This window comes from Rhinopithecus roxellana, chromosome 1 (genome assembly GCF_007565055.1).
Source record: "Rhinopithecus roxellana isolate Shanxi Qingling chromosome 1, ASM756505v1, whole genome shotgun sequence".
NCBI lineage: Eukaryota > Metazoa > Chordata > Mammalia > Primates > Cercopithecidae > Rhinopithecus > Rhinopithecus roxellana.
This window is the reverse complement of record NC_044549.1, coordinates 67,151,537-67,165,875: the sequence shown is the minus strand read 5'-3', so window position 1 is coordinate 67,165,875 and position 14,339 is coordinate 67,151,537. Positions and strand designations below refer to the sequence as shown.

The 14,339-nt window shown below is 34.3% G+C and overlaps 1 protein-coding gene across 11 annotated transcripts in view; it reads right to left on the bottom strand.

Annotated features, from left to right (window-relative positions):
- The window catches only part of CNTN6 (contactin 6), a 304,648-nt gene that overhangs the window by 239,885 nt on the left and 50,424 nt on the right, over positions 1 to 14,339 (bottom strand). For 9 of the 11 annotated variants that reach the window (XM_010370742.2, XM_010370743.2, XM_030938222.1 and 6 more), the window contains one exon: positions 5,837 to 5,972. The exons of the other annotated variants lie outside the window; for them this stretch is intronic. In XM_010370742.2, the coding sequence (XP_010369044.2) occupies positions 5,837 to 5,891 (55 nt within the window). In that variant the 5' untranslated portion in view covers positions 5,892 to 5,972. The remainder of the gene's footprint in view (positions 1 to 5,836; positions 5,973 to 14,339) is intronic. 11 annotated transcript variants of the gene reach the window in all.

Here is a 14,339-nt window from a genome sequence, read left to right as displayed (position 1 = left end):
CTGAGTATTTAGAAAGAGGTAGACTTTCTCCCAGATTCACTTTCAGGCTGTGTTATTTATAAAGCAGTAAGCTACGTACAAATACTGCCAGGATTTTTTCTTTCTTTATTGGTATCAGCCCTAAAAACAACTTTATCTTAGTGTTAAAAGTTGACTACTTTGGGAGAAGTTTTGAAAATAATATAACCACATTTGTCAGCAAACATTACATAAAAATGAGGGCAGCAAAGACTTATTATAATTTTGAGTCTCAGTTTGTTCTTCAAGAGTAAGCTCATTAGGCCCTGTTGGCATAATACAATAATCAGAATGCCTCAAGGAGGGCTTTGATTCTACTCTGCCAATAAATGTGACTAGCTCTATGTTGACTTTCTTGAATTATTCCACTTCTTCATGACAAAACCAAGTGTCATACTGAATAACTGGTACTTCTTCAGAACTAACCAAATAGGTATTCAGTCCATAATTTCATAAAATACGTATAAAAGTCCTTAACATGGCAAAACAAACACAAATGACAAAAAAGTGGTTATATTTATGAACCAAGTGAATGTTTTATAAACTACCATTTAAATGGTAGTACTTAGTTAAAATAACAATGTCAAAAGAGAATACATTAGGCAGAAATTCTTAAGACTGTATGAATACTGAATGTCAGGAAAATCACATTCCTTGTAACTAGTATTCTGCTATTATTTATTATGTTTGATCTATAATAGCAGCCATTGACACTGACACTCTTCTTAAGGACTGCAGAGCTTCTAATAGTCCACACGTTTAAAATTGTGCCGTCTCTAACCCTGGTTAACTCATAATAACAGATATGGCACACGATTCAACCTATTATCATCAAGTATTTATTAAACATTTTAAATAATTATCAAATTTTTAAAGATCAGAATTTAAATTTAGAAATCTGTCTAATATTTCTCAAATTTTACATAAAAACCATGGTAAGGTGAAAGGTTTAATAAAATAGAATCATCTCGTGCATTCTGAGAATTTTTCACTGTGGGAAAATGTGACAGTTAATCACATCAGTTAACCTTGGGTTTCTTATACAGGTGACATTCTAGGGTTAACAAAATTTGACCCTATGTGGTTTTTCAGCTTCTACCCATTACTGACATTATTTAGTATTTATTAAAAAATAAAATATTTCTGGGTCTGGCGTAGTGGCTCATGCCTGTAATCCTAGCACTTTGGGAGGCCGAGGCAGGTGGATTGCCTGAGCTCAGGAATTTGAGACTAGCCTGGGCAACACGGTGAAACCCCATCTCTACTAAAACACAAAAAATTAGCCTAGCATGGGGTGCATGCCTGTAATCTCAGCTACTCAGGAGGCTGAGGCAGGAGAATTGTATGAATCCGGGAGGTGGAGGTTGCAGTGAGCTGATATGGTGCCACTGCACTCCAGCCTGGGCAATAGAGCGAGACTCCATCTCAAAAAATAAATAAGTAAGTAAATAAATAAATAAATAAATAAAATATTTCTTCAGGAAAACAATCTGTGCATTGTCTACAAGGACAAAAAATAAACTTACAGTTATAAGTTTTTCTCCATATATTAATGTGGTTATTCAAATTATCTCATTAATATATTTTTTCTACTCTAAGATATGTAAATTTTTCAGTAACTCAAGGCTGAAAATAAACGTTCTTAGTCTATATTAAACTTCTTGATTTTTTTTCCTTCCAGGAATTATTGTGCTTCTTATAATTCCTTTATTTGTTCTTTTCCTCATTTTCAGTAGTGAATAAGCATGTATCCCAGCAGAGTTCTGTTACAACACAACCTCAAAACCAAATTTTCTAATCTGTATTAGTGAAGAACTTTTTTGTCACAAGGGGCAGAATCTCAACTGAAGTGGACCTACTTGCTGGTTTCCCTGTTTAGACTGTCAGGTTGAAGAGAGCAGGAACTATGGACCTATTATTGAAGGTCAACACCAAGCTCTTGTCTGGCACATCATAGTTTATAATATATTTTGATATTTGTTGAAGTGAATGAACCTTTCTTTTATTCATTTAGCAAATATTTAGAAACCATGTATTAGGGGATGGAGAAGCAGTAAAACATAAAGCAAATGAAATTTCCCACCCTCACAGAGTTTCAAATAGGGCATGATTTAAAACTTTTAAAATGTTATTAAAATTCTATTTCTAGAAACTTATGACCATAACTTTAATACACACTGGCAACCATAAAGGAATGAACCAGACTAACAGTTCCCCAGAGGATATTATATGACTAAATTTATTCTACTATGATAACATAAATAGGACCAACAACATTAACTTTTGGTAATTAATTAATTAATTCATTTAACAAATATTTATGGAATCCCTACCAAGTACCAGCAAGATATAGTCCTTGCCATCTGGAAGCTTAAAGCATAGTGAGGAAGAAACATAGGAATTTAGTTTCTTATGACTTCTATAAAAGTTATCACAAATGTTATGGCTTAAAACAGTACATATTTATTTTCTTAGAGTCCTGGAGGTCAGAAGTCCAAAATGGGATTCACAGGGCTGAAAACAAGGTGCAGGCAGAGCCATGCCCCCTCCATAGATCAAGGGGAGAATCTCTTTCCCTGCCTTTCCCAGCATCTAGAGCTTCCTTCATCACACCTGGTGGCTCATGATCCCTTTCTCCGTCTTGAAGTCTAGCAGTGCAGCATCGTCACATCTCCCTCTGCTCTGCTGCCACGTTGCCTTCCCCTCTGTCAGGTCTAACTCTGCCTCCCTCTTACAATCTGGATAATCCAGGGCCATTAATCTCCCCATCTGAAGATCCTTAACTTAATCACATCTGCAAAATCCACTTTCCTGTATCAGGTAGCACTCACAGGTTCCAGGTATTAGGACCTAGATATATTTGGGGCCATTATTTAGCCTGTCATGCATATCAATGAAACAGTTAAAAAGTATACAATTAGTGGCCGGGCGCGGTGGCTCAAGCCTGTAATCCCAGCACTTTGGGAGGCCAAGACGGGAGGATCACGAGGTCAGGAGATCGAGACCATCCTGGCTAACACTGTGAAACCCCGTCTCTACTAAAAAATACAAAAAACTAGCCGGGCGAGGTGGCGGGCGCCTGTAGTCCCAGCTACTCGGGAGGCTGAGGCAGGAGAATGGCGTGAACCCGGGAGGCGGAGCTAGCAGTGAGCTGAGATCCGGCCACTGCACTCCAGCCCGGGCGAGAGAGTGAGACTCCTTCTCAAAAAAAAAAAAAAAAGTATGCAATTAGTAACTGTATTTCCTAATTAAATGTGCCTTGGTTTTCTTAGAATATTTTAAAACTACTAAAATAGATCAATCAAATTTTTAAGTACTCAAAACTTTAAAAGTGTCCCAGAATCAATCATGTATGACTGTATGGATTAAGTTTCATTGTAAAGGCCTATGAGGCCAATGTCTATAAAGGCACTAGAAGTTGCAGTTAAGTTTTAGAAAATGAGAGGAGAGATTGTCAAAAAATTTTAAGTTTTAATTTAGAGTCTAGGGAGATTTAAAGTATCAACCTTTTAGAAAAGTTATAATAATTAAAATAGCAAGGAAAAAGCAAGTAATTGTGAAAGATTTGCTGGTATTTCAGAATGAATAAAAAGTATGTTTTGGAAAAACAAGATATTATCACTATGCATAGTCATAGAACTCTATCATCAGACAATCTGATTTTCTGAACTAAAATAGTATCTGTGAATAGGGAGACACACCACGAAATCTCTAACAAAACAAACACATTTAAAGCAATGCTCTCTTGTGTATATCATTATCAACATCCTTACCTCTGGGGCAATGTTTAGCTTAGATTATCTTATTTAAGTAGCTATGGCTTTAAAAAAATAGATCCAATCTGTTCTTTCACAATGAAATTGTGCACCAAGGGTATATGATTATTTCACCCATTAGAATAAAGCAACAGGACATGTTGAATCACATCCAATTTGGATAAATAAAAGTTAATATAAGAGCTGGAGTATTTCTCAGATTTGATATGTGTTCTGAGAATAATAATTCATTTCAATTTAACACGAAAGGTCTTTTAGAGATCCTATGCTAATTCAATATACATATTTAAAGGGCAAAATGTTAATGTTGAATTTTGACAGGAAGATGAAACTTAAGAGTAGAAATATAATTCTTATTCATACGTGTATGATTTGGGGGCACCTTGATGACTTTTTCTGTCTTTTCTTAATCTATTATCAAAAAAGGAATACATTATTATTTAACCCCAAATCTTTGTTTTAGAGACTTAGAAGTGTCACCAATATTGTAATCACTTTGAGTAAATACACCTATAGCACTTCTAGCTGTTAGCTTTGCTAGTGGTAAAATTGCTTTTATTTATGTGGTTTTCTGAATCTCCTGGTTGATTTCTGCATATTTTAGCATTCTCATTCCTTTTAAGATCAGCATATCTATTTCTCAGGATTGCTATAAAATATATGTCCTTTACAATTACTGTGTTTCTGCCTTGTAAATTATTATGTTTATTTCTGCATGTCTCTCAATATATTACTGCTTTGTTGGAAGTATGTGAAACTTCACTAGCACCTATCATCACATAGTCAGAGGGAAGAAGCATAGCATGGTAGAAGAGAGGCTTCTTTGATAAGCCCATGATCTAATAAATGTCCATGCTCTGTAACAACTCATGTAGTTAGGCTCAACAATTCATCTTGGCAATTAAGCTCAGTAATTATGAACTCTATGACTGTAACAGACTATGGTTGATTGTTTACAAAAACAGCCACGATTATTGCCTTTATTATTTCTATGGCCTTTTTATGGTAAAATTTTGCAGCTTTTCTATCAAGAGATGTAGTATCATTCCACATCCATTGAAGCTGGACTGGTCTTGTGACTTATAATTGTCAAAATAATGTCACAGAAATGGCAATGTAGCAGTTCCAAGCCTTGGCATCAGGAAATGCTACATCTTTCTGTCTTTTGTTTTCTTGAAATCCTGGACAGTTACCATATAAAAGAACCCAGACTCATAGAGGGTAACATTTGGACCAGAGCCATGGCAGCACAGTTGTCTGTTAGGAATGTTCTAGAGTAGTCACGTCTCAGATGACTCAGCTCATCAAAGATGCAGTGCACCCAGGCAAAACCAAAAGAAGACCCATTTGAGCCCATCCTAAATTGCCAACACACAGATTTATCAACTAAATATACGATTATTTGTTATTTTATTACTCACATTTGGCATGGCTTGTTACAAAGCAAAAGTTAACTGATACACAGATATTAACATGTTTAAGTTGAATATAAAAACATGTTCTTGTCTATTCTTTTGCAATAATTAAAAAGAAAATATATCTAAGGTTATTTCTAGTTCTTAGGTAACATTTCATATTACCTTTTCTTGTAAATGAATATAGCTTTGATTTTTTTGTCATATCAAATTCTAAACATGCGAGAAAATATGTTTTAATTGTAATTTTTTAAAAGACTTCACTATAATGAAAATAAGAAAAATTATTCACTGTTTATTGGTGGTAAAAAATATTTAATTGCATTCTTTTATAAAAATGCCATACTACATTATTACATAATTAAATATTACATAATTACGTTGTATAAAAATGTCATATTTGACAATTTATAAATGTAATAATGTTAGTTTCCATTTAAAACTGGCATTTGATACATTTTTAAGGATTAAACTTTCCCTGTCTGAGTCATAGAGGTTACCTTCAAAACATTATCACTTAGTCATTCAAATAACATACAAATTGTGCATTTTGAAAATTTCTTCACCCATAGAAATACAATGCTAATATATTTATCAATCAAAACTCATAATAACAGAACACTTTACCTGCACAAGAGTTTATGAGTGGCAGCAGAATTACCAGTTTCCATAGCAACCTCATTTCCACTTTCTAAGGTCAAAAATTTCTCCCATACAATCAGATGTAAAAAAAAGTCTATCTTCCAGTCAGTATCTCAAGAGTCTGAAAGAGACAAAATTGTCATGAAATGAAAAATGTACCAACATTAATATTTTAATAAGCATATATTTGCTGCATATAATTCAATTTAGTATTAATATTATTATCCAAAATAAAGCAACCTAAATGGATGCTTTCTACACATACATTTGTTCTGCAAACTCCAGTAATTTCAGCTCATATTTTCTTAATTTCAATTCACACCTCAAATATTAGAAAACATTATTTGTCCTAATATCACAAGAAATAAAATTAATATTGTGCTACAAAATTTCTGCAAGAAATCAATTTCTAGCAGTGTTATCTTTCAGGTATGACACATGCTTTTCCTAAGGGGTTGCATCATAATTTTCTCTAATTTATTTTGACATTTAAGCTACGTAGTGATAAATGAAATCAAGATAAAGTGTTAGTTTGGCCTTTAGCCCAAAAGAGAAATCTAATAAGAGGTTCATAAAAACTCCTAAACTCATAAAAACTTAGAATAAGCTCAGAATAAACTTATCTATGTCCATGCTCTGTAGTAACTCATGTAGGTAAGCTCAGCAACTAATCTTGACAATTAAGCTCAGTTATTATGAACTCTATGACTGTAAAAGAGTATGGTTGATTGTTTACAAAAACAGCCACTATTATTGCCTTTATTATTTCTATGACCTTTTTATGGTATAATTTTGCAGCTTTTCTATCAAGAGATGTAGTAGGTTACATTTGATAAAACTATTATATATCAAGTGATAAGAGCCTTTGGAAACTTTAACATAGTGGAAACGTATTTTATTGAAACCTTAAATATATTTTAGGAAGCGTGTGGGGTTTAAGTGTGATGATAGTAAATAATAAAATTTTTATCAGTTCTCTGATGTATTTTTAAACTTTAAAAATCTTTCATTTCTTTCTGTCATGAGTTCCTTCATCTTAAACCAAAAACATTGATAGTATTTAACATTTAAATAAAATTTAGGTTAAATGCTTTCCAAATTTAATCAAAGGATAAAAATCACAGGAAGAAAAACAATATTCAAGGGTCAACATATATATGGAGTCAATGTTCTTTCTCAAATGTTCTCATATCTGGCATCATCTTTCCAATCCTTTTGACACCACAACCTTTAACACCTTACATAAATTAGATCATATGTTATATGCATTGATTCATTTATTATATTTTCATAAACACTTATTTATTTGTTCCTTTTTATAATTACATTCTTTGCATGACAATGGGCACTAAGGTGTTAATGGTGAGCCTAAATTCCTTCATTTCTACCTTTGAGGTACTGCTGTCTTGTGAGAGACATTTAACGAAAACAGAAAAACAAAAACAAAAAACCTTACACACACAGGTAAATATTTGTGTAGTAAATATGATAATGCTAAAGAAAAATGTAAGATGTATGAGATTTATAGGGTGTAGTTCAGTTAGCATTTTTTAGCTGAGGCTTGAAATACAAGTAGCTCTTTGCCAGGCAAAGAGTATGTGTACATGGGGTGAAAAGTGAAGAGTTGTAGGGATTACAATAGGTATGAAGGAAGGATGAGACTAGCTTCCTAAACAAAAGAGAGACAGTGTGCCCAGGTCCTATAGCAAGGCTTGAGTTGCATGTTCAAAGATGTGAGAAAGTCCAGTTTGATACTCAGAAGGACCGTGGCATGAGACAAGGTTGGAGAAAGGGAAAGAGGTTGAAATACACAAGACATTTAGGACATGTTAATGCATATGAATGTTGTACTTTCAGATTATAATTGAGAATTTAAAGCAGAACAGAATCAAAATTTACGTTGTATCTCTGGCCACCGTAGAGAATGAAAGAGATGGAGTAAAAAGTGGAATTATACAGAGTAATTAAAGGCTACATTTATAGTACAAGAAAGGAATAATGAAGGTTTTAAACAGAGTAGTGGCTTTGAAGATTAAAAATAAAATGGATCTCTGAATAGTCTTCCTGCCCTAAATCTCCTGTCCTTTCTACTCATTTAAATGTTACATCAAAATTTTCTTCCTAAAACAAAGATTGGTCCAATTATGCCTGTTTATTCAATGGAGAGTTTAATCACTTTCAATTTCACAAACATCCAAAGCCTTTGGAATGATATTCAAGACTATACACAATAGGTTTCTCATCTTCCTTTTCTCACGAGATTACTACTAAATACTTCCAATCTTGTGACAAAGATCTATTTCCTGTGCACGTGCATTAGGTATTATCTCTATATAGATGCATTTAATTAATATAGAATTCCTCCTTAGGGTCTGTATCTCTCTAAAAAACTGTACAATGGTAGCATGACCATAGATATTTGTTTTCATAGATATTTGTTTTCACTGGACAGTTTCCATGTATCCAATTGTCATGGCAGAATTATCAATATTATCAATAGACTCTTTTTCTCAAAAGAGCCTCAGTTTATAACATAAATTATATGGTACACTTATTTAATGGATATTCATTTTTTTAAACCAATAATTCTGTCTTCTTCTTGTGATAAAAGGTCTGTGACTTTCTTTTGAGGAACTATCTCCCTATATACCATCAGACAATACAGTCAGGGAGTTATTGCCTCCACCTTCCAGCTGCAGGAACGAGCATATGACCAGGTCATTGTCAATCAGTAATCTATTTATTTGGCTACAATATTTTGTAAAGAATTCAGCATATTGCTTAATTGAAACCAATGGCAGTCAAAGCCAGGACCTTTGTCAATATTATTAGAAAAAGTGTATAATCTCTCCATTAAGTTATCAAGAGATAATAAACCTGTTGATCTGGTGTATCTCACAACTGTTATCTTGACGAAAGTTTGCAGCCACAGCTAAAAACTTTCAATTCCCCTTCATGGACAGTTTGCTAAGGCTCTACGCCAAATATATCCCTTATTAGGCTTTAATAATCCTGGGTTATAATACACATAGATCCAAATACCATAGATCCCCAAATCTCTAACACCCAGAAATGGTCCCTACTTCCTTGGGCTAGAAAATTATTTAAAATACCCATTCCTCCGGAGACCTGCAAAGCCTAGTCATCTCTATCCTATTTTCCATTTGCAAGCTACCTCCAACAGTCCCAGCTTGCTGTAGTTCTGTTCCTGGGCACAATTTTCTTTGTGGCCTTTGACTTATTTAGAGCTGTAAGAAGCAGAGTTCTGCGTTTTCTATATCTGAGTGTAATTATGATTTATTCCATCATCCAAAGAACCTATAATCATACCCGGTATTGTAGAATCATGAAACATCTTACCTAAATCCCTGGAATTCTAAGATATGTGAGCCAAGAAGACAAATTTTTGCCTAGTCCTGTTTGTATTTTGTTTTTGTCTCCTTCTGCCTAAGTCATCTGACAAGCCCCCCCCTCCCCCGCCCACCTTTTTTTTTATGAGATGGAGTTTCGCTCTTGTTGTCCAGGCTGGAGTACAATGGCACGATCTTGGCTCACTGCAACCTCTGCCTTCTGAGAGCAAGTGATTCTCCTGCCTCAGTCTCCCGAGTAGCTGAGTAGCTGGGATTACATGTGCATGCCACTATGCCTGGCTAATTTTGTATTTTTAGTAGAAACAGTGTTTCACCATGTTGGCCAGGCTGACCTTGAACTCCTGACGTACAGTGATCCATTCATCTTGGCCTCCCAAAGTGCTGGGATTATAGGCATGAGCCACAGCACCTGGCCTCCTTTATTGTTTATTCCAAATTTATATGAAGTTTCTCTTAAAGATTCTAGAGCAGACTGACACAATATATTTCTCCTAAGGCTTGCACTTATCAGACTCCATTATATTGCCAAGGTTTTTGTACTTTACCTTGATGATAAACACCGTGTGTAACACTTACTCATAATACTCGGCGTTGTGTCTAATGCAGAGCTTATAGCTATTCAGTAAGTATGAGCTAGGTTTGTATTTGACAGCTGAACAACCTAGTATTACAGAGAAAAAGGCTACACTGGGAATCTAGAGATTTTGTTTCTATTATTGTCTCTTTCTCTTAACCAGCTGAGTAACATTGAGTGATTCATATACAATAACAGTGATTGTCAGTTTCCTCCTTTGAAAATTGGAGGGTTTGACCTAGAAGTCACCTTCAAGTTTCTTCCAGTTCTAATATTCTAAGATGGTTTGATTCCATCCAGTGTATAATTCATAGCAAATGTTGCCCTTTATCATCTGATTGCTTATCAGCATACTATAATGAGGGCAAAGCCCGAAAGATGTTTTATTTGGCATTCCACTATCATACTAGCCTGAATAGCTGATACTTATGCATCGGTTGCCATTTGTAAAAGTTTCATTTGTAAAAGTTTAAATGCCCAAGGAAGGAGAATGCTCTGGCTCAATGACAACAATGCAAATAAGAAAAGTGTAGTTACTTACTCACAGCAGAATAGAGTAGAAATATTCAGTAAATGGAATTTATGCTAGTCACTGACATGCAAAATAGCCACAGGAATTAATACTAGGTTCCTGGAATCCTACAGGTCACTTGAGGCAAAATGGACTAATAAAGGAAAATCAGGATATAAATCTAACGCAAAGAAACTTCTAGAACTTAAAAAGAGTCTCAAAAATGTATCACCAGCATTTTGTTTTAGATGAGGTCTTTTAAATGATAATTTGGCCCAGAGTAGTGAGTATCTTGGTTCATAAACTAACTTCTGAGAATATTGTTCTGTCACTAATGGATAAAATTTGTCCCCCCAGACCACGTGTATTTACTTTTTCTTGCATGAAATTTTTCAGTACAAAAGTAACAATTTCAAACACTTCAAGAAAAGAGTATGTACAGGTCCATAATCCCTTTTCTTGCGATTAAAAAAAAAATCTTTGAAAGTTGAAAAGTACATGTAAACTTGGTGGCAAAATTTATTTGGTGGCAGAGAACTGTCCCCAAGCAATACACACCAAGCAATGTGTGGTTGCTTAGATCTTTTCACTCAACTTATTATAAATATTGATGTATTTTTCTGTTGAAACAAAGATGTTGGTTGATGATAAGTGTATTGCTCATTGGACATATACATATATATATACACACACACACACACACAAATTTATATGTACCTTTAATGTACATATCTATCTATAATACGTATATACATGCATATAAAAATACATATAAATTTGTACACACATATCTATAAGTATATAGAAATACATATAAATTTGTACACATAAATTTATAAATATATAGAAATACATATAAATTTGTACCACATTGCCTTTCTAAAGGCTAAAACAAGGCTCAGCAAACCAAGCCTGTTGACCAAATCTGGCCCTTTGCCTTTTTTTGGTAAATAAAATTTCACTGCAACCCAACATGCCCATTTATTGATGTATTGTCTATGGCTGTTTTTGTGCTACAAAGGCAGGTCTGAATAGTTGCTGCAGAGACCACATGTCTTGCAAAGCTGAAACTATTTATTATCTGACCTTTTCTGGCTTTCGTGCTTCTGGAATTTCTTTTGCTGATCTCTTGTTTAATGAATTCTAAACTCTAAAACACATTTGGCTGTGAAGATTTCTGTTAAAGGATTATCCAACTGTATTTCTCTAACTCAATGTATACATACTCAACAAGAATACCATATATTTAGTAGAAAAAGATGTAATCTTGTATTTTGAAGTAGCTTCAGACTGTGAGCCCTGTCTTTATATGACCTCTTCTCACCATGTTTCACTGACTTGCTTCTGATCCCTGAAGGCAGATGAAAGAACTCAGAAATTATTGCTGTGACAGTGAGGTTATACGCAGTGCTAATTATACTTAAACCAGACAACATTAAGACTTTCTTTGTTTGGTTCGGAATAATCATGTTTTTTTTTTATTTTTATTTTTTTTTAGGAATGGAAAAGTTTCACTCACTCTATTTCCTGGCTCTAAAACCATTCGTTAGTCTATAAATGTGCACAATTGCCAGGAAACCAGGAATAAATGCAGAAGTAGTCAAATAATGGCTGGACGTCAGGCATCAGGAGAATTCTGGAAGGTGGCTGCCATGTTAAACTTTGGTTTGTCCAGCAGACTTGAGAGACAATGAAAGTTAACCTAAACAGAGATGGCATCTATGTTTTACTCTCATTTATCTTTTACACAGGAGTTTTCCAGCTTTTTTTTTTTTTTTTTTTTTTTTTTTCCAGTGAGAACGAGGTTCAATTTCTTGAATAAAAAGATGGGGTAGATGTGCACTCATAGCTCTGTAATAAGCTTCTGAAAGGTGCTCATGAAGGATTGGTACTTCCCAATCTAACTTAGAAGCTACAGAAAATGTCTAAAATAATTTAAGACATCTCTATGGTGGGGGAAAATAGGAAATTATTCTTGTCCAATTCTCTCAACATTGTGCTTTTTAATTTCTATAAATACATCTAGGCAACACCGACTTGGACACTGGAGAATTATGTGCATTAATACATACTGTTTATGGAAATCCTCAGGTCAATTACAAATTATACCTTTTTCTTACCTCTTTTGCAGTACATGAAATGATTTTCTCACATTGGCTGCAGGAAAAGTAGAAACTACTACTGAAAGGCTTTGGTTATTGCTGTAAGTGCGGGCAGTAGGATGGTCAATGGAGGAATATTACTTTGAAATATTGGGCAGCTTCTCTCTCTAATTGTCTTACTGGTGTTGCTTTAGTTTATCAGGAAATCATTGTTGCAAGTGCGTGACCCCTAATGGGCTTCATTCTCCCCTTATTTACAGCAACATTGTTTTAACACTAAAGGATTTCATAGTAAAGATCAAGATCAATTTTCAGTTGTCATGTTCATCATCGAAACAAATGTGTGCAGTACTAATTGCCCTTTTGTTTTTAATTGACCAGTTAATTAACTAAACCAGATAAATTAAAAATCTCAAATTCACTTTCTTCAGGTAGCTCCACAGTTTTATTTCAGTGTGATAAAAATCCATGGCCAGAAGGAAGAGAAGATTTTTAATAATTTTTATAACAGATTTCCAACTTTAGCATTCATGAAGTTATTTACTATCAAGCTAAATCAATAATAAATTAAAAAGTGAACTATTTGTGATCTGAGAAAAATATAGTATAAACTAGGAAACCCCACCACCATTTAGTCAGGCAAAGTAGCAAGATAAATTGTGCCGTCAAATTCTTTGTTTTCAGAATATAATGCTATCACTTATGATAATTGTTATGCCAAACTCTCAAAATAGGCAGTCATAATAGATGATAGATTAGTAGAAAGATACAACACAGCGTGTTAATGTGATCATAGAAGAAGCAGTACTGCTTTTCTTAGAGGAGCCATGATTACATGTTAAGTTGTTAACAGCATGAAATAAATGCAAATATGTTTGTTATGGAAATAGTCAGAATAATTTCTACAATTTTGTTTTTTTAATCAGAGAAACCAAGCTGTAGATCTTAACTCAGTCATCAAGAGAGTCTCTCTCATATGCCTTTTGCTTGAGGCCATGGAGTCTTGCTGAAAGATACTAGTGTGAAGAAATTAGTTTTAAGACTGCTGAAAAATTATTCTTTCAATGAATTTCAGAATTGAAAGAAACTATGTGGATAATAGAGGTCAGCTTTCTACTTTCATAGCTGAGGAAACCAAGGCCTAGAGGAGATAAGTAGTTGTCATTATTTACATAAATAGGTGATAGTTAACTAAATATAGTTTAGTTCGTGACCTAGAATGAGACCTGGGACTTGAAGGCAGATCCGTGATTGAGGGTCCCCTCTACTATGTGACCTCTTGATCTGGGACACCGTACACATCACCAAAGCATAGCTCCAGCCTCTGTGTGCACGTGTTTTTCAACCTGCAATGTGCACGTAATTATATCTTATAGAAATGCTCTTTGTATTTATATTAATCAGAATATGAGAATGTGGATGAGTGATGCTGCTACAACTTTGAGGATTTGTAATGTTGACTTTCCATTGCTAAAAAGGTGACAAGAAATACTTATTCATTGGGCAAATCTGAGTTTGCTAGACTTTCCACAGTCAGGGAGAATACAACTTGGCAGAGTTGTAATACTTTCTCAGAAGGAGAAGTAAGTGGATGATATTGTTAATACAAACTAGAAATGGCCTGAGAAGAAATTCATACTTCTATATTTGAGTTCTTGTGGACCAACAGTAACCTAACTTAATAGGTAGACGAGATTGAAAACCTAACTTAGGAATATGTGCCTATAACAATTGCCGAACCTTGGCCAATCCCAGCAGCCATGCTTCAACCAGTCATATACTGCTGAGTGTTCAAATTGTGCTCTCATAAGGCAAATGCCAGTCTGTAACCAATCCAGCTGTTTCTGTACCTCACTTCCGATTTTTGTATGTCACTTCCCTTTTATTTTCTACAAATTTGTTTTGATGATGAAGTATCCCTGGCATCTCT